The sequence below is a fragment of the Meleagris gallopavo genome, chromosome 2 (genome assembly GCF_905368555.1).
Source record: "Meleagris gallopavo chromosome 2, MGAL_WU_HG_1.1, whole genome shotgun sequence".
Taxonomy (NCBI): domain Eukaryota; kingdom Metazoa; phylum Chordata; class Aves; order Galliformes; family Phasianidae; genus Meleagris; species Meleagris gallopavo.
The window spans coordinates 35,510,641-35,535,103 of NC_139405.1; the positions used below are offsets into that span (position 1 = coordinate 35,510,641).

Here is a 24,463-nt window from a genome sequence, read left to right on the forward strand (position 1 = left end):
AGGTTAGACTTCATTTGCTTTTTACTCCAGTGTCTTTCAGGCAGCTAGGCTGAATGAAGTCTGTGCCTCCAATTCAGTATTAAACTCTGGTTGCTTTCAGGAAAAGCAAGCCTTGAAAGCAGAATGTTATCAATCAGGCGGGTTGTTTTGGTGCTATTTTATCATGACTGGAGGAAAGAGTTGTTATTGGTTGAACAGATCAAGGCTGATATAATCAATTCTAAATTGCAAACAGAAATAAAGCATGTGTCATAGATTTCAATCATTAATCTCCTAGCAAGGGACACAGAAAGCCTGGAAGAAAACCCTGCAACTATGCTAAGTGTGAAATTAATGTCAATTAGTTGGTAGTTTGTGTCTGTCACTAGAATTGGCTACTGTTTTTCATAAATGTCAGTCCCCATGTGCATGTTTAGCGGCTCTCTAAAGGAGTTTTAAAGTAACTGTAAAGCTAATTCCAAAAGAGAAGTCATGTACACATGGCCAAAAGCCTGTCTGACTTATCAGCAGTTAAATCTATACTACGCTTTCCAAAGTTCATGTAAAATTATTAGCTGCTTTATATGTTAACAAACTATAACAGCCAAATCTCTCTTATATTCTCTCTATAGTACTTCTGTGCTTTTCTGTATTGTCTTGCTCCCTGCCTCCCCCCCCTTTTTTTTTTTTAATGCTGGATTTCTGACCCCCATTACCACCTGGCATTCACTATCTGGCAAAAGATGAAGTAAAAGTCATAAAAGTATGTTGCCTTATCGATTTTAAACATAGTTACAGTAAACATCTTGTTCCACAAATATTTAGCCATGGAGGGCAACCAAACAAGTTGGGAAAGCATTGATTATACTGTATAAGCAGCACTTAACGATTCAAAATACAAACTACATATGCCAACATGAAACGAATACAAACAATTCACTAGGAGTAACATTTCTTTCCCTAATCTAAGTGCAGTGTCATGACGTATCTGCTTTAGACAGATGTTGCCAGTAGGAATGGAAACATTTTACTTTATCAAGTAGTATTCTTATGAAGTTCAACTTAATGTAATTTTCAGCATGTTCAGAACTGATGCAGATACTGTTTTTATGCATGCTGACTTGGCCTATTTGTAGTATACCATACACTTTACAAAATATCATCTTTGAATGGTAAAGGAGATACTGAATACAGGGAAGGTGTTTCAAGTTAATATCTAGTCTATTGCCGGGCACTCCATTAAAGTGTTTACACTCATTCATGAATGTACATTAACACATCAATTGGTGGAAAACTCCAGAGAACAAAAAGGCGAATTCAAAAGGTCCAGAAAGCAAATGATCAAGATGATGTAGTTTCCTTCCCCCTCACGCCCCACCCACAGACATGTCGAGTTTTGGTAACCAGGTAACAATGGCTTTTGCTTTTCTTCTGTCAGATTTTCATACTTATCTTGGCTTTCTGAAAAATAATAAATATGAAAATGAAGAAAACTCAGCAAGATAATGAATTCACATGTGTAAAGCACACAAATGCACAGGTTAACATTAAATCATACATACTCTAGAACTGAATTCACAAATAATATCCCCTCAAAATCAGAACTGAAGTAAACTGCAGTAAACTTGTGAAATAATTTATTTACATTCCTTTTCTCTCTGTCAAATTTTCAGTATCATTGGGAATCTCTGCAGTGCCAAATAAACCAAGATTCTGGTATTCAGATCTACCTCTGAGTCTCATAATAATGAATTGACAAGACTACTGTCATTACACTTCATCTATTTTCAGAACAGACAAAGCACAGTATTATCTTTTCCAAAGAACTGCTATTTTAAAGAAAATCAGATCAGTGGAACAGAAGCTACTAGTACCCGACACAGTGATCTAATTTGCAAAATGCACGCTATTCTGAACCTTCTTTAAATATTGTAACCAGAAAAGAGTAATTTGAGGCTGAATAAGCTTGAAGACTGTAACTGTTTTTTCTCCTATCTAGTTGCCTCCCACACCAAGACTGTGGTGCAGATATTGGCAGGATAGAGCAATAACACACTACTTTTGCTTGTTCTACATCTCTTTTATGGAGTAACATTAACAGACAACATGCAAGTTGCTTAATCTAGCACCTCTTAAAAAAATAAAAGCCCAACAGAACAAGTAGTGTATCAAGAGTAAGATATCTATAGAAGAAAAGGAGAAAAAGGTAGAATGAACAATGGTAAAAGAAGTATAGCTACAATTTTTACTTACAATTCCAGAGTCATGTTTTGGTCTTATATTGTATAGTGATTTCCCCTTTTTCTGTCTGCAGACTTCCTCTGCCTCTTTAACTCTGAAACAAGACACAATTTATAAGCATTCCCCTAGACCAAAATGATTTCTGAGGACAGCACATTATATAACATAAAAAATTTAAGTCTAAAGATGCAAATGGACAATTTTATTCCCTATATCTTCATTAATAGGCTCTACAAAATAGCACTTGCACTCCCTGGCTGTTCTTGTCATACCACCAGGCTCTGGTACTTAAAAGATCAGGCATAATCAATGGCGTATTAAATGCTAGTTATAAAAGTAATCAGTACTTACGATAGTTTAATATTGAAATCTAGCAGGATTTAAAGCATCCTGGTAGACATGAAGACCAGCCTTCAGAACATTCAAGCCAAATAATGCTAAGAAAACTACTTTTCAAAATTGTTTTTAACTCTCTCTTCAACCGGCCCTGACTTCAGTACCTCAACTGCAGTTAGGAGAAAAAAAAAAAAAAAAAAAAAAAAAAAAAAAAAAAGGCTCTCACCAAATTTCCTTCCCTTTAACCCGATGTTCTTTGTATTTAAAATGACAAAGCAGCTTAATTTACATTTCCAGTCTTTGCTCTCTAGCTTTAAATAAAAATGTTCACTGAAAAATTCCAGTACTGTTCTTAAAAACCATCCTGTTTACAAACAAGGTAGTGCACATCACTGCATGCATTTTTTTCTCTCTCCACAATTGAGGGTGAGCAGCAAAGCATACATGAAAGCGCTTGGGTGCAAAGAGAGGAGCAGGTTCCAGATGCGAGAGTGTCATACATGAGTGTTTCCTGACTTGGTAAATGGTATCAAATTAGGGCTTATGAAATACCACAAAATGCTACATTGTTGATGAGATAAATGTCCTTTTAGTCATCCAGATAGGGAACAAGCCCCAAAAGACAGAAGTCTGCATTCAGACTGGGAGTCTGCCAAAATCAGTCTGGTAGGCTCAACGGAACACCATAAAATGTTTCTCAAACATTTTTACTCATTTTGGAGATCAGTCTTACAAACACACATGGTTATTGAAAGACTAATGCAGATTTAAGTTATGAATTCTCTGAGCTTCAAAGACTTACACAAACCTTTTCTTTATGATGGCATTAAATGGTGTGAGATGTGTAATTTTTATTTTTTATGAGAGATGAGACCATTATTTATAAATAGGAAAGTAGAAAATAAGAATGTAAATCCTATATTGGTTTGCTCTTGCCAACAGTATAGACTTTGGATAGCACTTACTCCACTTTTTCATCATTATCCAACAACGAAAAATAACCAACAGTAAAATGATATTGAAGAAATGATATATCTTTGGCTGGTTCCTTGCGGTTCATCTCCAGACCACTTGCATGTCTGCTATTTCACTGAGGCTACACAGGGCAGTGTGAGAATCAGACTTCATGTTGTTATTATTTTAAAATATTTTTTGTGTGTGCGGTAAGGGCCAGATTTTTGAAAATATGACTCCAGCTGGGTCTGCTAAGCACATTACAAAAACTGCCTTTGCATTCATCTCCCCTTCATCTAGATTCACCAGACACACCTCATTCTTTTCTTAAGTTTAAAATTTATACTTTCAAAATTTAATTTAAACTTCAGTTCTTTTCTAGCACACTGCTCTCTTCATTTGATAATGGTTTATTTTATTAAGGGAGGAAGACCTTAATTTCCACAGGTGGAAGAAAAAATAAAAAGCTTTGAAACCTCTTATTTTCAAGTTGTAACATTTCTGACCTGACTGCAAGTCAGTCAGATTGCTGCAGCATAACGTAGAACAGAAATGTCAAATGACAAGTAATTCACCTTCAAAACGTATTTAAATAGATTGAATAAAACCAACAGCCAGAATATGGTGACAGTTTTAAATAGAAGCTTATAGGAATTATACAGTATGCAATGAAAGTCAAAGACAATTTCTTTTCCCCTAAAACACCACCTTTTCTTCTGATTCATTTCTACATACATCTGAATGAAAAAGAGCATTTGTAACACTGATCTTCTCATGATCTTTTCAAAACAGTCAGACACATTCAAAGCTATAAAAAACCACTCTTACAGAAATAAAAAAGTTCACATATCATATTGTTTCCTCTTTTTGAAATACAGCTATAAGTGACTCCCATCACCGGTAGGTATAACTTAAATAAGAAAATGAAATGTTACTTGGGGTTAAATTAGTATAAAATCCTGGGGAATGTAGAAGCACTACCAAAGTTATCAAGATCATTGTTTTATAGAAGCAACATAACATATGCAGGTATTTAAACTATTCATCATGCAAGTGACAACATGTGAAATATACAAAAATATTTACTAAACTAGTTCACACAGATCCAGATGTTGCTCTCAGGAAATATCAGGGAATCTCTAGTGTCAGTCTTTGTTGCATTAACAAAGAACAGATTGCTCACTGCTTGTCTAACACACCAGCTCATAAGACGGCTTGGCTGCCCCTCTGGGTCTAATGTTCATTCAAACAAGAATCCTTGTATGGACTAGAAGTTGTGATAATACAGAGACGAGTTATTTTCTGGAAAGCAAGTGCTATTGAGTGCCACTATCAGTATAACATCTCTAAATCTGCTGGATTTTTTAGAATTAATAGATGTTTGAAGAAATGCTGCTTTGCCTTGGAAGAACAAAATGTAACAATGTCAGCCAGTGTAGGAGATGGTCTTAATTTCTCTGTTATTTAATCTGCACTTGAAAAAGAAAAAAAAAGACCAACAGCCTTAAAGCTTGTTCTACCCATATTTCTAAGATTATGTAAGAGGCCCTGGTCTCTCAAGTATAGCTGAGGAACTGAAGTTTTTGGGAGTCTTTGTGAAATTCCTTGTAGTTTAAGTATATTTATTTATCACAGTGGGAATGGAGAAGATGAAAAGCATTATCCCCTAATACACTTCAGACAAAGCTGAGAGCTAGCAGCCACTTGGTTCCAGTTCCAACCATATCACTGACTCATTGTGTGGGTTTGGGATAGTTCACTGCCTCCTGGCCCTAATCCTGCATGAAGATTCAAGTGGTTGGATAAAGCCTCACTGAAACCAATACAATCTATAGATATACTTCCTCAGCAAAAAATGTCATTAGAAATTTAAATGTAACACAATAAAGTCTTATTTTCAGGAAGCTAGATTATGACCAAGTAAAAACTAGAAGCACGTAAAACTGTACGTATTTAAAGATATAATATATATCTAAATTCTAAGAAGTCAACACATTGGTGAAATATAGAGAATTATTAGCCTTCTACAGCACTGTGAACCAGCTGCAGCGTGCACGTATATTTTCCAAAGACTGACCATTGAACTAGACTGACCATTGAACTAAACTATGATTTCACTTCTAAAAGAGCAAAAGGATTTGTTTTGATGTTAATATCAGGATCATTTAAACTGCAAGAAGTATTGCCTTTTGAGATAAGGACAATTATCTCAATTCAGTTCGAAAATAATATTTAATTGCCACCAGCAATTAAAAAAATATACATCAGATATTCTGTCCTGCTCCTGAAGGATTCTTCCCATAGATGAAATTTACAACATTTAGGCAAAACCACTTTGCTTCTGTCAACTCAAGACAGGTTAAGACCTGGTTATCACTATGGTAAATTCCTACATATCATTATAGCATCCTTAACATTGGAAAATATCTCTAAGATCATCTAGTCCAACTGTCTACCTACCACCAATACTGCCCACTGAGCCATGTCCTTAAATATTACATCTACATGTTTCTTGAACACCTCCAGGGACGGTGACTCCATCTCCGCAGGCAGCTTGCTCCACTGCCTGACCACTTTTTATGAGAAGTTTTACCTAATATCCAATCTGAACCTCCCCTGACACAACTTAAGGCCATTATCTCTTGTCCTCTTGCTTTTACCTGGAAGAAGAGACCCCTGCCTTGCCACAGCCTCCTTTCAAGTAATTGTAGAGAGCAGTAACGTCATCTTGCTCAGACCTTTTCTGTACTACTTTCCCCTGACTTCAGCAGAACTATTATCAATGTGGAGATGCAAGGTAATCCAAGACAAAGAGGTGCAAAAATTGCGAGAACTTAAGTTGTAATATTAGGAAGACTGGCTTAAATATTCAACTATGGTCAATTGTTATCGCTTCATGAAAATGTTAACAGATCTCTTTCAATTTTGGCAAGAAGGAAGGTGATTGGAGAAAACAACACAAAGGCTATGAATCTGTGAGCCTCCCAGCAGTCACAAATAGGGAAGAAGTAGACAGTGTACACAGTGACATACTTAGAGGCTCCAGGCCAAAGTGACACTACTGTTCTGCTTCTGTAGAGAACAAAGCACTCAAAATGTTTGAAACAGTTAACAAGGCAGTCCTAGGATGAGAATTCAATTGTCAAGACCTTGTTTTCCCTGAGGGAAGCCATGGAAAGAGGAGTCTGAGGAAGGTGGGTGCTCCTCTGTGCCTGAGAGATTACGACCTTTAGGCAAAGGCACATGCATAGATTGTTTTGAAGACCTGTTTCTAGTTGAAACAGTTGCATGCAACTAATACTTTCAGTGATAGAGGTAATTTGGTCACCTTATGGAATCACTGCTCTCAAGTGCAACTAAGTACTCTGAAGTGGAACAGCAACTCCAGGCAAGTTCTGAGATCGGGTGAGAGAAAGAAGTGCTAAGGGAGTCTAACAAGGTCAGGTTGGAGATTAGGTTCATCACCAAGAGGATGATCAAGCACTTTAACAGGCACCCTAGGGTAAGGCAGGTGTCACAGCAGCGAGCTGCCAGAGTTCAAGAAGCACTCAGGCATAATATTTGAATTTTGAGTAGTTCTGTGTGGATTCAGGAGTTGGAGTTGATGATACATGTAGGTCCCTTCCAACTCAGAATATTCTACAATTCTATGAAAAGGCATGGCAAGCTATTGGAGAAGCCAGGTGGCGCAGTTGAAGTGTGGTAGGAATTGTTCACATTGTTCGCAGTGTGTTAAGATGCTTCTGCATGGCTGATGCTCTAATTACCTAATTTCATACTTTTCAGCTTTTCCAATTCACTTGCTTTCAATAAACTGATGGTTTCATTTGCTATCAAGCCCTCTCCCAGATCACATCAATTTTGGCTTAAAGGGAGCATATTTTTTCAATAGGAAAGATAGCATCAGCACTACACCTTTGGCATTTTTGGCATGCTGTTTTTTTTCCCAAGACATTTCTTGTTTTTGCCTTTATAAGGAAATAGTCATACAAAACTAATCTTCTCAGTCAAACAGAGAGTTGCTTAATTCCTTATAGCAATCTGAAGAGTGGAGTTACTAGCAGTTATTAGACTCAACATCAGGTCCAACGCAGATTCTGTAAGTGCACACTAAGAGTGCTCATAATGGGTATCTGGACAAATACATCTTCCATAAGGTTAATTAAATTCAGTTCAGACATTTCTTTCATTATTTCAGAAAGGATTACTTTCTGAACAGCCCCAACAAGAAATAAAGTATGTAGAGAACATAAAATATAAGTAAGCAATTCTGGGCTTAGTTAAAAGTGCACAAGTGAACAAATAGGTAGTCACTCACAGAGCCCAATAATTAGTGTCTCAAATACTACTACATATAAAGATTCAGAGTCTAATAGGCATTGCCTGTAACAAAAGAAATAGCTTCTTCATAGTAAAAGTACCCTTAACTTCCTTCTACCTCATATTTATTGTGAGACAAACGGATACAAACTGTGATTAAGTTTAAAGACAATAAATAAGCAAGTTACACTTTGGCAGGTATACAGGAAAAAAGAACCAGACATCCCTACAAACCCAAAAAGACAGACTAGCTATATCTACTTTCTAGACCAAAAGCCAGCCTGGTCACAATCTTATCAAGCCTCAGAGAATTTCTGCCATCATTCAGTCCATTGAGAAGGGCAGCCACTTTCCTAACACTGAACATTAATAATTTTGACTGAAGTATCTGTAACAGACAGATTCATTTCTTACTGGCTCCATTTAGGCTTAGTAGCCTTACAGTTCACTAGCAAGTGCGAAGACATGACAAATGTAAGCACAGTGAGAAGGCTGGAATGTTATATGCTTTAGATACTAGAGCTGCTCACAAAAACTTCCACGATAAACTCAGACAGATATTATTTTACAGCTTGAAAATGTATTTCGTGGAACCCAAAATAATTTTTTCTACAGATATACTGTATTCTGTAACATACAGCAAAGCTGAGGCTAATATTCTTTATATTCCTAAGTGCTTTTTATCAGATAAATAAAATGCGTTTTGCACATAAAAATATTTTATGTAGGTTAGTTTGGGGTAGAGATGACATGTTTATAATAATAATAATACCTTTACAAATAATTTTTAAAAATCTCCACAAAAATATCAAGTACTAGATGCCCTTAAGATACCAAGAGTAGAAAGCTTTAATGCTGTGTTTTTGGAAAAATTTCCAGAGCAATTGGCCTAAGTTTTATTCTTTGACTCAGTTACTAAACCATAGTTACAAACTATATTGAAATGACTTTTTTTTTGTTAAGGAATTTTTCTTTTGTGAAAAAAAACAGTGACTGTTGAGAAAAAAATACAATTCTCAACATAAAAGTGCAGTAAAAAATGTAGAGCTTTTACTTTCACACCAATAGGACTGAAGTGATGACACAGATATAATTCAGTAACTGACTGCAAAGACTTTTGCAGATAAGAAGCACATTTTAATGTACCTGGTGCCATCAAACTGACTGATGATACCTAACCTCTCCTACAAACAGATTATGGATTAGTCTATCTTGACATCTCTGCCAGCTCCTAGCATGGTTACTGCAAAGACCATGAGGTAGACAATAGTTGGTTAAAAAACGCAATGATTAATCATATTTCGGCTTAGAGGACAAAGGAAAAGTAGATTAAAATGTTTTAATCTGGCCACTTAACATAGAGACTATCCTGCAGCAGGACCTGGAATACAATTCCTCTTAGGTCAGTAGTACAGAATAGACTTCGGGGAATATAACTAAGGTATTCTTCCACGTGTATCATATCACACTAGCCTAAAATGAAGCTGTGAGCCCAACTGAATTGAACACGAGATCTTCAAACTTAAATTCTCGATGTAATCCACAACAACACTCACAATGCTCTGAAGTCAAGAACTACTTTGTAAAAATGAATTTTTTCTAATTTGGCTTGTTAGGAATGAAAAAACTACAGAAACTTCTTAACTCTTGGAAGAGAACTATTCTGTTCTGTGCTGTAAATAAAAAAATATTTTTAAAAAATAAAAATAATATTTTGGGCGATTATTTATCTGTGTTAATACACACAAATGCGCATAGATATATATATATTTAACTCAACACTGCGTTAAAATCCATATTCTAAAGATAATAGTTTTAGCATAAAAGGAAATTTCACTTGAAAATATAAGAGCACAAAAGAACCAACCAAAAAAAAATTGTTAAGGATGGCTATAATTGTAATAAATGCATAGAGTGCCATCAGAATCTGATATATTTTTTTTCTCATCAAAGTCGCCAGTATTTCAGACTATACATGGCCACCTTCAGGAAAGATGGTAATCACTTTCCTCTATGTACTATGCCTTGTACTCATGGCCACAAGACTTTGCATATGAAAATTGAGTGTTCTAAGAAAATTTAGTCATCACCTCTGTTGTTTTTCTTGGAAATGAAACCAGTTTGCTCTCAAAAAAGCTGGCTGCATTCTGACTATTTGATTGAGAAATTCAACAGGAAATGATAGGAGAAAAGGATAAGACAGGACACGCGGTAAAACTGGTGACTGAAAGAGTAAGCAAAAGAAAGGAAAACAAACCTGGAAGTGAATGGAAATGTGAAGCCACGTGTTTGTTCTAAAACACCATGAAGCAGTAAAAGGTGTTAAAAAGAAAAAGTGCAATATTTAGGAAAAAAATGAGAAAATTCTTTGTGAATAGATTATGCGGAGAAGGAGACTATCTTAAAGATATACCCCATGCAGATGAACAACTACATTGAATTAACTGTGGCACATACAATTAGGTTGCTTCAAAAGTAATGCTTCCTATTTATTTCCACAAAAACTACACCAAATACAAAGAGCATGATAACATTATTTGGTGGAGCAAATTCTCAGCTGCAAAAACATTTTTTTTTAAATAGTCATCACCATTAGCTATGCATTTTCACTAGGAGTGAACAAGAGTCTGCATGTTGTGCTCATAAAAACCTGCACCAGTAGAGGTGAACCACTGTTTCACAGCTGCTATGGTAGTGTCATTGCAATACAAGCAAATATGAGAAATGAATGAATAGATCACAGAAAAAAAACAAAAAAAAACAGCAAAGTTAACAGAAATCATCTGCAGAGTCACAGAATTAGAGATGTACAGTGCAGAATGTGGGAAAATAAGAGGCCTCCAACTTTTTTGTATCAGGTGAGAATATTCACATCATAATTATATACTGATTTCAAAATGACTGCTACAAAGCAAATCTCTTCAAAAAAATTTTTTTTCTCTATATTATGCCTTGTACTCATGGCCACAAGACATGCACGTAGCCATGCACTTACATTTAATGGATATTTTCATTATGACAATTATAATCACTATTTTGGCAAACTTTCTCAGTAAGAAAGCAATCTAACTCGTGTAGTTGGATAAGTTAGTGACAAATGCTATTAATTTGTTAGTGTACCCCAATGCCAATGTAATGATCACTTTGCCTGGGAAAGAAAACATTTTACAGGTATTGAAAATATAGCACCTCCTGTCAAAAATTCTATTTAAAATTTCTAGTGTTGCAATTTTTTCATTCATCTTCAGGTATCTATTACATTGGGCTGGTTTTTATTTGTTTGTTTTTGAATCAAAATTTCATTCTCTCCTTTAAGAAGCAGTAAAACAGGAAAGAGTTACAAAATCTGAAAAAATCACCATAGGGCAGGAACTGTGATATCACCATTTGGCTATATCCTAAACTGTCACAATCCATCTGACATTAGAGCCATGAAAAGAGAAGGCAAACTTCACTATGAGATGACGATTGTTATTTGTCTCCTTTTATGTTCAAAATACTAAAACGCAGTGCAGTGTGCCAGCATGACACCTCCACATCAGGTTAATCAGTGAGGCTGATGAAAAGCTCTTCTGCTAAATATTTGGTGGCATTCTAGAATCTGATCAAAGACACAACACTTAGGAGAGATCAGAGACTTGGATATATATATTTTTAATACTAGACCTTTCATTTTGTTCAAACTTACAATTCATATACACTGATTGGCTTATAGCTACAAAGAGACTTATCAAAGACTTTTAAATATCTTCATTTAACTTTTTTTTTTAAGCAATTTTTGCCAGAGATCCAGATTGAGAAACTCTCAAAAATATTTTTTCAGTTATCTAAGAAATGCTAAAAATGAGAGTCACTGCTCTCCTTCCCTAATCAAAAGGCCTGATGTTTCAATTGAAAAATAGACAAATTGCCAGAAGTGCACAAGGAAGAAACAGAAGTATTGAAATATTGAGCAACCTCTCTCAATTGGATAGCAAACTGCCTCTATTTAAGGCACTGCCTCAAAGGACTCTTCCTAGCTTCTATCTTTCATGTGTTGTTCTTCTTTCAAGTACATACTTCTATGTCTGTAATTTTCCACAATACTTTTTGATCAGAAACTCTTTTAATCAAGTTAAAATTTTGAAATACTCCTAAAAAGGAAGATTATTTTAATTGTTCAACGACACAAGCTACATTCAGTTTTGACTCTGTAAAACAAAGTCTAGCAGTACGCAGCCCAGTTGATTAAACATCAATAAAGAGAGTAATATTAAAGCTTTAAGTCAGAGAAAGCATTTGCTTACTAACATCATGACTGGAGCTTTTAGATGGCACCACAACACAAGCCAAGCAATATGTGACTCCATTAAACATACTCCACATTTTCCTCTTGCATTGTAATTCCATATATATTTTCCTACCCTTTTCTTCAATCTCCACATTTCTTTGCAAGTATATTTTCCCATGTCCCCAGATTTCTCACTCTCAAGTCTGACTCACTGATTCCTATTATAAGCGTTAACAAAATATCCCTTAAATTACTCTGAGAGGACCGTTGCTTGTGCTATGGGATTTTATGTCCTCCTTCGCAAGCAGAAGTGGCAGCTTACCAATATGCTCCTCACTGTGCAATGTACAGAGATATCCAATGCCAGACTTTAAATTGCTCAACAGCAAGTTTTAAATCATCCTGCTGAGGAGTCTGTAGGGAGACATACCAGTCTTTCTGCAGGGGGAGATCAATGAGCTGTGGAGACATGCTGGCCAGGAATCTCCCTTTCATCTAGATATACACAGTGTGACACACCAGGTGCCAGCTTAACTGCTATTCTTATGGGAATGGGCAATTTTTACATTTGAGAAACTAGGGTTTTTTTGCCTTTTTTTTTTTTTCTTGAATGTATAGATGATTTTTAATGTGTCAAAGATTTATTGTGCCAATTAAAAGGTTGGATAAAGCTAGCCAAAGGAAATTCTCAAGCTTAGTGTGATGCAAGATACAACTTTGAGAATTTTACCAACGTTTTGGTCTGGCCTATGAACTGTCCTCTGCTGGCATCACTGACACAGTTTTTCCTCTGTTCAGTGTCATGCCTTTTCATAAAGGCAAGAGCCAAACTGAGTCTATGAGAAATATTTATTTACCTTTTGCACATACTTAAAAGGTGCTTACACCTGCTCAATGCCACCCCTTCCCCCGCCCCCCACGTTTTTCCTTCTGCCTAGAAACACGACTTTAATTCTCCCTGTATTTGCAAGCTTGCACGGGCTGCCTGGAACAAGAAACAATCTGAAGAAACCTACCATCATTTAGGGCAGGAGTGAACAAACAAGTGTCAGTATTCCACTTATATGCAGAGAAAGTGAAGATACAGCTGTGGCTCTGCAAAAATGCTTCTACCTATTCCTAGTAAGGTCTGAATTTAAGATCTACTAATATTAAACTTCAACAGCAATGCAATGAAATATATTTTCTTCTGATTTCATTTAAACATAAAAGTTCTTAAAGGACTGACTACTCTTTTTTGTTACTATTGGGAGCCAGGGCCCGTTCCCCATTCATAAAGAAAAGATAGGGTTACAGTCCTAAAAATAACTCATTGCTGTCCACACAAAATGGTTTTAAGTAATTCTATTTTTAGTTATTATTGATTTGCAAACTTTATCTTTGATTGCCATGTACAGCAGCTGTTTTGTTTGTTTGTTAATTGATCATTGCTTTTCAAGACTTTCTTTTGCAGTGATTTATAAGGTGTTGCCTCATGAACTCTTGTACTTGTTCAGTCATAGGAAAAGTTTTAGGAAAGTGGTAGGGTCTGGGCCTGTAGGACTTTGCTCAACACCAAGAAAAATGAAAATATCTCTTGCTCCAGTGTTTCACTGGAATAATGCATTTAATGTTGAATATGTCAGAAATACAAAGAAAACAAGAAAAAAGGGAAATAAAGATATAATTTAATAAGAAAAGAGTTACCATATTAACTTCGACAGTTTGCACGAGACACCTGCTGTCTCTACATGAGAAAAAATATGCAATTCAAGTTTGGTAGTATGATCCCTTAAGAGTCTTCCTAAGAAGGTAAGATTTTTGTACAGGTGTCACTGTAGCTGTGCATTATCTAAAAATAAATATTCAAGAGGCAATTTACCTCATACCTTAAGGTATGCAGAAACTGAAATATATGTACAAATTAGGAGAATGCTGAACAGTTGTTCTTTTCTGCAACAACACTGAAAAGGAATTAATGTGTATGTCAGCTCTTCTTGACTTTCTTTGTGATCACATATAGAGTGCAAACTATACTGTCAGATAGTATTTAAGAGTTTTCAGAGTACAAACACAAAAGTGAAAAAGCAACAAGACCAATTATTTAAAAATATGCAACAAATCAGGCCCTGTTTGTCTTATGTGGGTAACTGAGAAAAAAGTTATATTACTTTTACAATTTTCATTCAAAAGGGTACGTTTAGGATAAACAGCACCAGAATTTCTATCTAAATTTTTTAGAAGGTTACAGATAGCTTGGATAACAATTTTGATAGGAATGTTCCATAGCCTTGACTACAGTGTGGCCACAAAAAAAAACCCAAAAGTATGTTTAGGAAAACATTTTGGCAGATGTATGCTTTCACTGTAATTTTCAGGTGCATTTTTCTTTTTATTGCTACTGTATTTAACAGTTTATCACACATGATTTTCTCTACAGCTGGTTTTTTCCAGTTCTGCTTTATTTCAACTGACAGGATTAAGTGAAAGCAGTAGAAAATTTTGGAAAAAATATTTTGTTTTTAACCTCATGTCATTTCTCTTCTTTTTTTTCCTCATCTTGGAAAGAAATGTGAAGTCTGACACTTCAGTGTTTATCTTTTGCACATAAATGCCTAGCAAATCAATATACAAGTTAAAATGCTGACTAAAAGGTCTTTAAAATAAGAATTGGCTGGCTGCTTTCTTTAAAGTACATATAGTTTTAATGCATCAGTAACAGAAAATAACACCACCTTAGGAAATATCATATATGAGAAGCCTTTGTGAAAATTATTTTAAAACAATGTGACTCATATCCGTAGAGACTAAATACGGATCACTATTAGCATGTAAATCCTTTGCCTACACAGAAACCATGCCTAAACTATTCTAGAGACACAGCAAAAAGGTTTATTAAAATAGAGTGATGGGAGAAGAGGGAAAAGAGGAAAATAGATTAACCCCCAAAAAGGAAATAAAATGAATTTGTATATTTTATAAATTATGGTCATAATGATATAGTATGCAGCCTGGTGAATAATTGCTTTAGCAGCTAGATGCCTGTGTAGGAAACTGAAGATAGGATTTAACTGTCAACTCCATTCTCAAAAAACATACTTAATTACTTAATTTCGAGGCTGACAGTCAGTAAAATGAAATATATCCCCAGATTGCTGCATGGTGTACAGTACAGTATAACGTTTTCATCATTCTCTTGCAATAGGAACAGAATCCATCTTTCCTAACTGTGAGACTATTCATTCCAAATTGTGTCCACTTATATTAAACATATATGGCGTACATGGCATACTGGTGCCTAAGGAAAGCTATCAATAACTTCCAAAGCCAGTAATCTGATGTCTGTGACATTTATACAGGGTGTTTTCTCAGAAAAAAGAAAAAAGAAAAAAGAAAAAAGAAAAAAGAAAAAAGAAAAAAGAAAAAAGAAAAAAGAAAAAAGAAAAAAGAAAAAAGAAAAAAGAAAAAAGAAAAAAGAAAAAAGAAAAAAGAAAAAAGAAAAAAGAAAAAAGAAAAAAGACCTATTCTTGTTAAGTTACCTACACACGAACTGATATCAATCATTTACAGAACCTAAAGCTTCAGTCCTGCTAATGTGAAGGCACAACAGTAGCTTCATTATCTGTACACTGAGATCACTCAAGCTGCTAACAGATGCAGAATTATGTAAGACTGTCTACAGGTTTTGTGTTCGTGTTTAAATTGTTCTTTTATAGCATATATTACTTTTTTAAGAACTGATTAATTTGTGGCATTATCTTTATATACAAAGAATGATCACAATGTAATATTTCATGCAGATGAGAGCAAACTTCATAGCTCTTTAAATATATGGGACAGACAGGGTGGCTAATTTTTCAAAACTATGTTTATATTTCTTTACATCAGTTATGCTACAAGAACATATGATCACAAGGCTGTGATTTACAATATTGTTTAGTTTGATTTTTCTCTTAAGGCGGGGTCAAAGTGATTTTTTCTTCTCTCCTCTGCTTTTCCCCCCATTTTCTCCAACTTAATTGGACAAATATTTACAATGCTTCATGTCTCAATGCCTTGACTTGTTTTCAGGAAATATGTGAATGGGAAATATCAATTCTCAAACCTGAAAGAAGTTTCCTATTGCTTAGATTCACAGAGGCATAGCAGTTACCTGGTGGTCTACCATAACCATCAGTTAGCAGACTTGAAAAACTTTATCACAAATTGATATTAATGTTCAAAAAATTATAAGGAAAAAAAGTTCTGTTAGGGAAAAAAAAAAGTGAGAATGTCCCTGCACTAATGAAGTGATGGTGACTGGTTTCCATGTGATTGCTCCTAATAACATTCCCTGAGAAAAGCCTTTGAACAAACAAACAAACTTACCTTTCTTGAAGAATAAGTTTGTTTTCTTTCTTCCAGAAGTCTTTAAAGTCAGAACTGAATTCATGCCAAATATTGAAGAAAGAATGCGGGGATACCTCTTTCTCTCCCATTTTTGGTTTCATACAGAAATAGGCTGCAGTTTCCAAAAAGCTGTCAAAAAAAGAAAGAAAAAAGAAGAAAAATGACAAATGTCTCACTTACTACAGGTGCAGAATTCTTTCCCAACTTAAAACTGACGCAACATTTAATTGTTCTTGGTAGCAGATCTAAAATACAAGAATATAAAAACAGTTCTTAGGTCTTCATACACAGATAGTTACATAAATATGATTCTTCAGTTAAATGGGGTCTGGCATTTATCATACTGTTTTTGATGAAAGGATTTTCCATTTCAAAAGCTAAAATTAATGCACTTTGCTGAGCCCTTTAAATCCAGATATCCACCTAAATACTGTTCTTCTGTTGCATTTAAAGTAAAAAGATTTTCAAAACACAGTGGCAACATCTATAAGAACTTTGTTTTTAGCCTTTTCAAGTTCTATTAAATCTACACTGTGACAAAATTAGATAGGTATTTTAGATGTGAGCACATACAGAAAGATTGAAATTCTCATCTGTGGAATGGAAACCTGAAACAGGAGCAATCATGCAAGATAACAGGTATCTCATTCTGCAAGAATGATCTGACATTTGCCTCTGAACAAGACAAAAGCAAAGCAGCATACTGGAGATAGATCTCGTTAGAGCTGCTGCTGAAGTTGAAGGTTACATTTGTAACACCTATTAAGAACTATGACTGCAGTGAAATTTAACAAATTTGTGACTTCGACTGCTTTTACTTATTTCAAATTTAAGAATATGCAGAAAATTTTGAAATAATTAATTCAAAAACTAATTGTTTAACTAGTATTCCATTTCATTTTTGATGTAACGTTTGTGAATATTGGAGCTTTCAAGAACGTATTTCTCACCTGAAGCTCAAAACAGATGTTTTATTAATTTCATGAAAAATTCTATGGAAAACTGTCTCTAGAAATATAATTCTAGCTAACTTGCTCACTGGCCTATTACTGTTCCATGACCTCTATGAAAACTTTCTGTGGCAAAACATAGAACGATCAGAAGTTAAAGTATAAAGCTAAGACCTGAAAAATGACAACAAAATGAAAGGAATCAAACAATGAATGGCCCTCCTAAAACAGGAAAACAAGACAAAGTAAAGTTCATATTGTCACACTGTAAAAAACAACAAAAAACAAACAGGAAACAAAAAACAACAATCAAGAACAAATATAAAACACTAAGGAACTTGTCTAACATTACCAGCACTAACAATTACTTTCTGGAGACCTGTTGGAAAGTGTTTTTGTGGTTTTTTTTTTGTTTGTTTTTTGTTTTTTTTTTTGTTTGTTTTTTTTTTTTGTTTCCAGTGAGGACTACTTATGGAAGTGATACAACCTTATACATGTATACAGCTATGGTTAACTGCCGTCACTTCATTTCTAGGCACATACGCTGAAAAGAAATGCTCAGGCAGGTTGCTTGCCTCCCTGAAAGTTTGTTTTGGAGGTAAAAGAGATATGCTGTTCATAAAATGTGAAACAGCAGCAGCATAGCTGGTTGTCACTGTTAACGTGTCACTCCTTCCTAATGCCTGTTAACAATGAACAAGATATCACCTGCAACACAGTAAAATTGCATGGCACAAGTCACAGTGAATCAAATAATTTTTCTATACATGCAGATCAAACAATCAAGATAGTTACTCTCTCTATATATATTTACTGGCTGGAGAGATCTCCTCTTATTTACCAGCTGGCAGTCTCTCAGAGCACTCTTAGAAGGCATATGGAGAACTGCTTGTTATAGAGTTGATGCTGCAATTTTTGAGCTACGGGACAAAGTAGCATAATTCACACAGGAAAAACAAAGCAAATAAAGTGAATCACAATGCATCAAATGAAACATGCACAGCAAAAGATCCTCACTATTACAATGCTCTGTAAATATCTGATTTGGAAATGTTTACATATGTCAAACCAGTCATGTCTAAAAGCTGATAACAGGAGGGGACACACATTTCAAAGTCAAAGAGACATTGGGGTGACATTGCCATAACCCTAAGAATATATATCCTTCAGATTTCAGACAGGTGGCAAATACATTTTCTCTTGTGCTCTCTCTGTAGGGCAGCCCAAATTTTCCTGTTTGTCCTTTAGCAGATTTTGAAACATAACATCTGTAAATATCAATAGCATTCCTGTCCATGCAAGCATTTTGAATCAAGTAATGAACTACAGTTTGGAAGGCTTATGTTCCTATATCCAAATTCATTTCTGCAATTTCTAGCTTTGGGACACTCATCTGACCTCTCTGGATTTCATTTCACAGCTCTGTGAAAAATGAAACATGTATTGCCCAAACAGGTAGTGCAAAGCTTGCTTAGCATCCATTTCTCAAGTGACTGGTTCTTAGTTTTCTTTTAAGACGTTTGCTAAGAGTACAGAAAAGAATGTGCATTAGGGAAGAGAAAGCAGTCATGGCAGAAGGAAGGGAGGGCATGCAAGTTATTTTCAAGGATTAAAAGAGGTAAAGGAGGTCAGCAGCTTTACTTCAAATAGTGTAACTTCGAAAGCCTAATTAAAAGTAAGACAGTGATGTTCACACCACTGTTTTATCTTGACATAGCAAAAGACAGAATTTCTTAAACAAATTTCAAACTGGTTTTCATATTTCACATGCTAACCTTGAAGGATAAATAAACAAAATGTCTCAAAACATTGGAGGAGTTGCTCATCCCTGACAAATCTGTTTGCCCAATTCCCTATGTTAAACTGCGTAACTCAGGAAAAAAAAGCACTGTATATTAAGATGACTGAACTCACCACTTTGTCATATGTGGAAATTTGATGAATGATTAACTGTACTTTTTTTGTGCATTCCCTTGAGTACAACTGTGAGACTATGCAAATTCATTTACTGTTTGGAGAGAAGGAAGTAATGGATGCTCTAATAGAGAATGTCATTCACACTGTAAATAGCTTATTGACAGCATTTCTAGTTTAAATCTGGATGTTCTGTACAAATTGAGTTTGATTTTATAAATTGCTAATGATCATTTACACACATTTGATGTCAAGAACAGATAGTCTTACTGGTGGTACTGTGCTAGTTTTGTGAACATTTCAGAAGCAGTTCTGAACCATGTAGGAGTTGCAGAACATTCAAACATATCTGCAGGTTATTTCATTTGCTATATATGGAAGCCAGGTGTGTGTGCTCATTCATTTCTCAGAAAAGCTAATGTATATTCCAGTTGGATAAAAGACATAGGTCAATTTTTAACTAAGAATAGTCTACCAAAATAAAGAAGGTTAAAAAGACAAAAGACTATTCATACATCTTACTAAATTAAATCTAACATGAGTTGTATAGGGAAGAGGAGAGCAATATATAGGTAATAATAGGTTCTCCTCAGAAAAATCAACTGTGCAAATTTTTGTACTCATTTTATAAATATGAAAAGGCCATATATGCACTTTTTTGTGTTTTAAACAGCTGAAAGCATGAATGAGAGTTAAGTCTTATGACAGAATACAAAGAAATTCAACAGTCACACAAAATTATATGATAAACAGAACCATTACCCTGGCTATCGGGAAAGTACAAGTTTGTGAGAAAACTTAGCACACACAGCATCTTAAGAAACTTCTCATCTTCTATTGATATCTTTTGTTCAGGGCCTTCTCTGCATAACAAATAAGTCTAGGACACTTTTTCATTTACTTGTTCATAATACCATTGCCTTTACCCGGTGCTGTCCCTTGTTCCGCATGATTAAGTGTGAAAAATAAAAAAAATAAATATAGGATCATTCAAAATAGTTAGTAATTAAGTGTTGGTAAGGATTTTTTTTTTAAGGATGAAAAAAGATATCTTTCATATATTAAAAAAGTTGAGATAATATGCTAGCTTAAGACAACTGCCTGAATCATTAATCTCTTATTCCTTTTGCCAATTCGTATTCTGTAACTACGGATTTTGTAATATCGTTCCACAGAAAATAAAGGTCTCAAGAGACTTTTTCCTTTCCTCTAAAAAAAAATCTGCCAAGCATTTGCAATGTTTTGAATGCTAAGTCATCTGCCTCATCTCTCGTCTCTTGCCTCCTATAATTTCATGTTGAATGAAAGAGTGCTTCAGTATTCCAACTAGATGAAAATTAACAGCTTCAACAGTAACAAAAATATTCATCTACCTTTGAGATATTTTTTTCCACCCCAACACATCATACAAAAACAGGAAATTTCATGAGTACCATGAATGTACAACTTACATATTTTCTACTTTGTCATACATTGAATGTACCAGACCCAGTAACTGAACAGTACTTATTCCATAATTTATTAAATTCAACAAGTATTAAGAATATACATCCATACTTAAAATGAGTATTTCAGGAAAACCATTCTTTTCCCCCCCATCTTTGATGAACACAGAAGCACATCATGCAAAATAATGTGGACACAACTAATTTAGACCACAGGTTTTTTTGGAAGGTGAATCTGAGCAAAGAGGTTTTTAAAAAAATCTCTACATGAATTATTAAGTCCAGATTACAGTATATTAGTTGGGTATGATGCTGAATCTTGCAAAATCAATGTTTGTTACTTCTCAGAACATCATTTCATCAGGAGTCACATATAACACTACATAACTGAAAGCATTCCATGAGATTTTTCTTCCTATTCACATTATTTTCTAAAGCATCAGACAACAACGTGATCCCTCTATATGTTTTTATTTGCTCTGATGTAAGGGGATCCGTCAGTGATTTAGCAATACCACCTTTTAACAAAGATTGCATAGAATTAGGTACTAAATTATGAGGCAGGCAGGATGGAGCACTTTTAGCAAAGAGAAAAATTTTTGATGATAAATAATAGTGTTTGAAAAGATCTTCTGCACAGTCTAATTCAGTCTCAATCCACCTAATACTCAAAGGTCAAGAAATATAGATTTGAATAAATGAATTGAAATCATGTATCAGAAACAGAGAAGCTTTATTTCCTTTTTGTCCTTGATAATTACAATCTACCAGCCATTCAGAGAAAAAAGTAAATATTTTTAGCATTTAGTGCATTTTTCAACTGCATGTTATTTGCATTTTCCCAGATGTACCAGTCCTTATTGAAACCCACAGTAAAATGCATACACTGGTTTTCTTTCTTAGAGTTCAATGCTTTTTAATTTTGTTAGTGTGGATATCGTGTCACATGTACTAGCTCAGCTATTATATAGACACATGACAGCTCTGTGCTTAACTGACCATATATAACATGAGCATGCGTAAAACATCATCATGTAACTGTGTTCACTGGTAAACTAGGCCCAGTAACAAATCCAAGAGAAAATTTTTTCTCTCTTAAAAGGACTAACATATGAGTTTCAAACATATTAAATAACCCTTGGCTAGCTGAGCTTTATGAAAAAAATAAGGTGCTAGTAGATTTAGAATAGAGAGGTAAAATGAAATTCAACAGCAGTATGAAACAGTTAAACACCTCCCATTGAAGTCCACCTTGTCTCCAGATGTTTCTATTTCACTATTGTGTAAAATATTTTGTTTTTGTGGTTTTTTTTTCCTTCCCATTTATTGATGTCATTCTCATCCTTTTATGAATCCGCCTCCTCTAGGGTATAGAGGAGGAATACGATCAGAATTATCTTACAGAATAAGTAAATTGACTTAAAACTAGATTTTTTAGATACTTAGAAACCACACAGATGCTTTACCAGATTCTCTGTACATTCTAAGAATATGATCCAATATAGATTATAATCTATATCCAAAAACACACATTAAAAACATAACTGATATGAAGGCACAGGTCTAATTAAGAGTACTGTCATGAGCTCTTTCCATTTTTTTTTACTCAAATCAAACTAGGTTTCAGTTTCTATTGTTTGAAAATCATAGAATAAAAACATTCTGAAATACTTAGTATTCTAGAACCTCCAACCATTTTAAACATTTGCTTATGCAGTTTCAGCTTTAACCCTTTCTGATTGCTTACTTTGAACTACCACTCTAAGAGTGTTCTTTCTTAATTCAATGTACAAGAACTCTCTCCCTTTAAGACTTATGAATATCACCAAGAGCATTCAGAACTTTGAAAGGAAGAAATTTAGCCTTTGGAGAAGATGGAAACATTCACAGACTTTCATATTCTTCGAGTGAATTATAAAAAAAGTCACATGAATATAAATTGAAAAACATCAAAATTTGGGTTGAAGCGTCAGATGGAAAAGGTCTGTACATGTGTTTCTAAAAGATAGGCCTTTATCTTTGAGCTCCTAACTTATCCCAATATATTTCCTGCATAGCAATGACAGTATCTTTGTTTAGACATGGAGAGAAAAACAAGCAGCATTTTATATAGGGATGAAATTTCAATGAAAATGAGGCAACCCTGGGATTGACTGAGAGATTACCATAACCATATTGCTCTAGATATGTGAATCATACATTCACACATTAAAATAAAGTTACATAAAGCATATCCCTTTGGCCTGAGAACTCTCTTAACTCGGGAAGAGGATGTTCCCATCCCTCTCAAAGATTACAGGATGTTTCTGGTCATTGCACTAGCTATTTTTATTTGGAATAGGAAGGAACTTTTCTCTCATCAGCAGACTGACTAAAGCAGAACTATCTTCCAGGCAACAGGTAAAAAAAAAAAGGAGCAGGTGCAAGTAATCATATGAGAAGTATTTACTTAAGAAGTGCAGAAAGGATCTTGTTCACTAAAGCATTTTCTGAACCTGGTTTATTAAGACATCTTCAAAAAGAGGAAGAAAAAAAAAATAAGGCAAGAAGACTGAGGCACAAACAGAAGAACAGAGGCAAAACTTCTTTCTAGTTACTTAATAACCACATATAAGAAGCTCAGTGCTGTTTCAGTGGAGGCTGAGGCCAGCTCTGAACTGTGGTAGTGCTGATGGGAGTGTTCCATCAGCTGGAAATTATTAAGGAAGGAATGACCTATATTGAATAAGTTATTACTGGATAGTTCCCAGGCAAGTTAACACAATTGTGACCTAATTAAACCAAATCCCTTATGTTCTGCTTTTCCATTTGCACGTACATGACAACAGCTGTATGATACAATAATACTTAAAGTAAACTTCAAAATACAGCATGGAATAAGGCAACCACTGTGGTGGGAAATCAAGAAGAAAGAAGTAAAAACAGAAGTTGATATCTACATAAGTCACAGTCATTGCAAATGTTAACACTATACCATAAAGGTCTTAGGAACAATCTAACTAAACAACTCAAATAGATCAAGGATGACAGAAAAAGCCTACTGAACATAACTGTAAACTGAAGCACAATGGAAATGCATTGGAGCGAATCTCACACATTTTATTTCAGCTGTAACAGCTCAAAACAAGTATCTTGAATATTTGAAGACAACACAGTGAAACTACCTCCTAGATATAGAGTTCAAATTTAACAAGTCATTTCTATATTTTTCTGTAAATTTTAATAGCGATGAAATTTTATAAATTATTTTTAATTCTGCATTTAATGTTACAACACCCACATTTGGCATGAAAAGATCTCCACTATTTAAACAACATCATTATCAGAGTGATACTTAACTGTATTGTCAATGTTACCTATTTGTGTAACTGTCTTCGCATCTTAAACTAATCATTCTTTTATTATAAGATCTAAGAATGTCCCCTATATTAACTGCAGAATCAATTGCATAATATATTCTGCTGAATATTAGCTCTCTGAATTGTACATCAGTTTAGTAAAAGCTATGATACCATTCGTTCATACTAGTGTTGAATGCTATTAAAAGGAAACTAATTAAAAACCATTAAAATGACTTAAGCAAGAGGGTCAACATAATTAACAGACAATGCTCTTGTACAAAGAATCCATCATGCAAGTAGTTAAGAACTTGCACTCATTTAGAAAATATTTTTTTGAAAAGGATG

General features: G+C 34.6%; 1 protein-coding gene across 1 annotated transcript in view; it reads right to left on the reverse strand.

Moving 5' to 3' along the window:
- Positions 1 to 1,886: 1,886 nt before the first annotated feature.
- FMN2 (formin 2) overlaps positions 1,887 to 24,463 on the reverse strand; it is a 141,125-nt gene continuing 118,548 nt past the window's right edge. Inside the window, exons 16-17 of the mRNA XM_085218363.1 lie at positions 16,448 to 16,597; positions 1,887 to 2,314 (exon numbers count right to left, since the gene is read on the reverse strand). Of these exons, the coding sequence (XP_085074489.1) occupies positions 2,074 to 2,314; positions 16,448 to 16,597 (391 nt within the window). The 3' untranslated portion in view covers positions 1,887 to 2,073. The remainder of the gene's footprint in view (positions 2,315 to 16,447; positions 16,598 to 24,463) is intronic.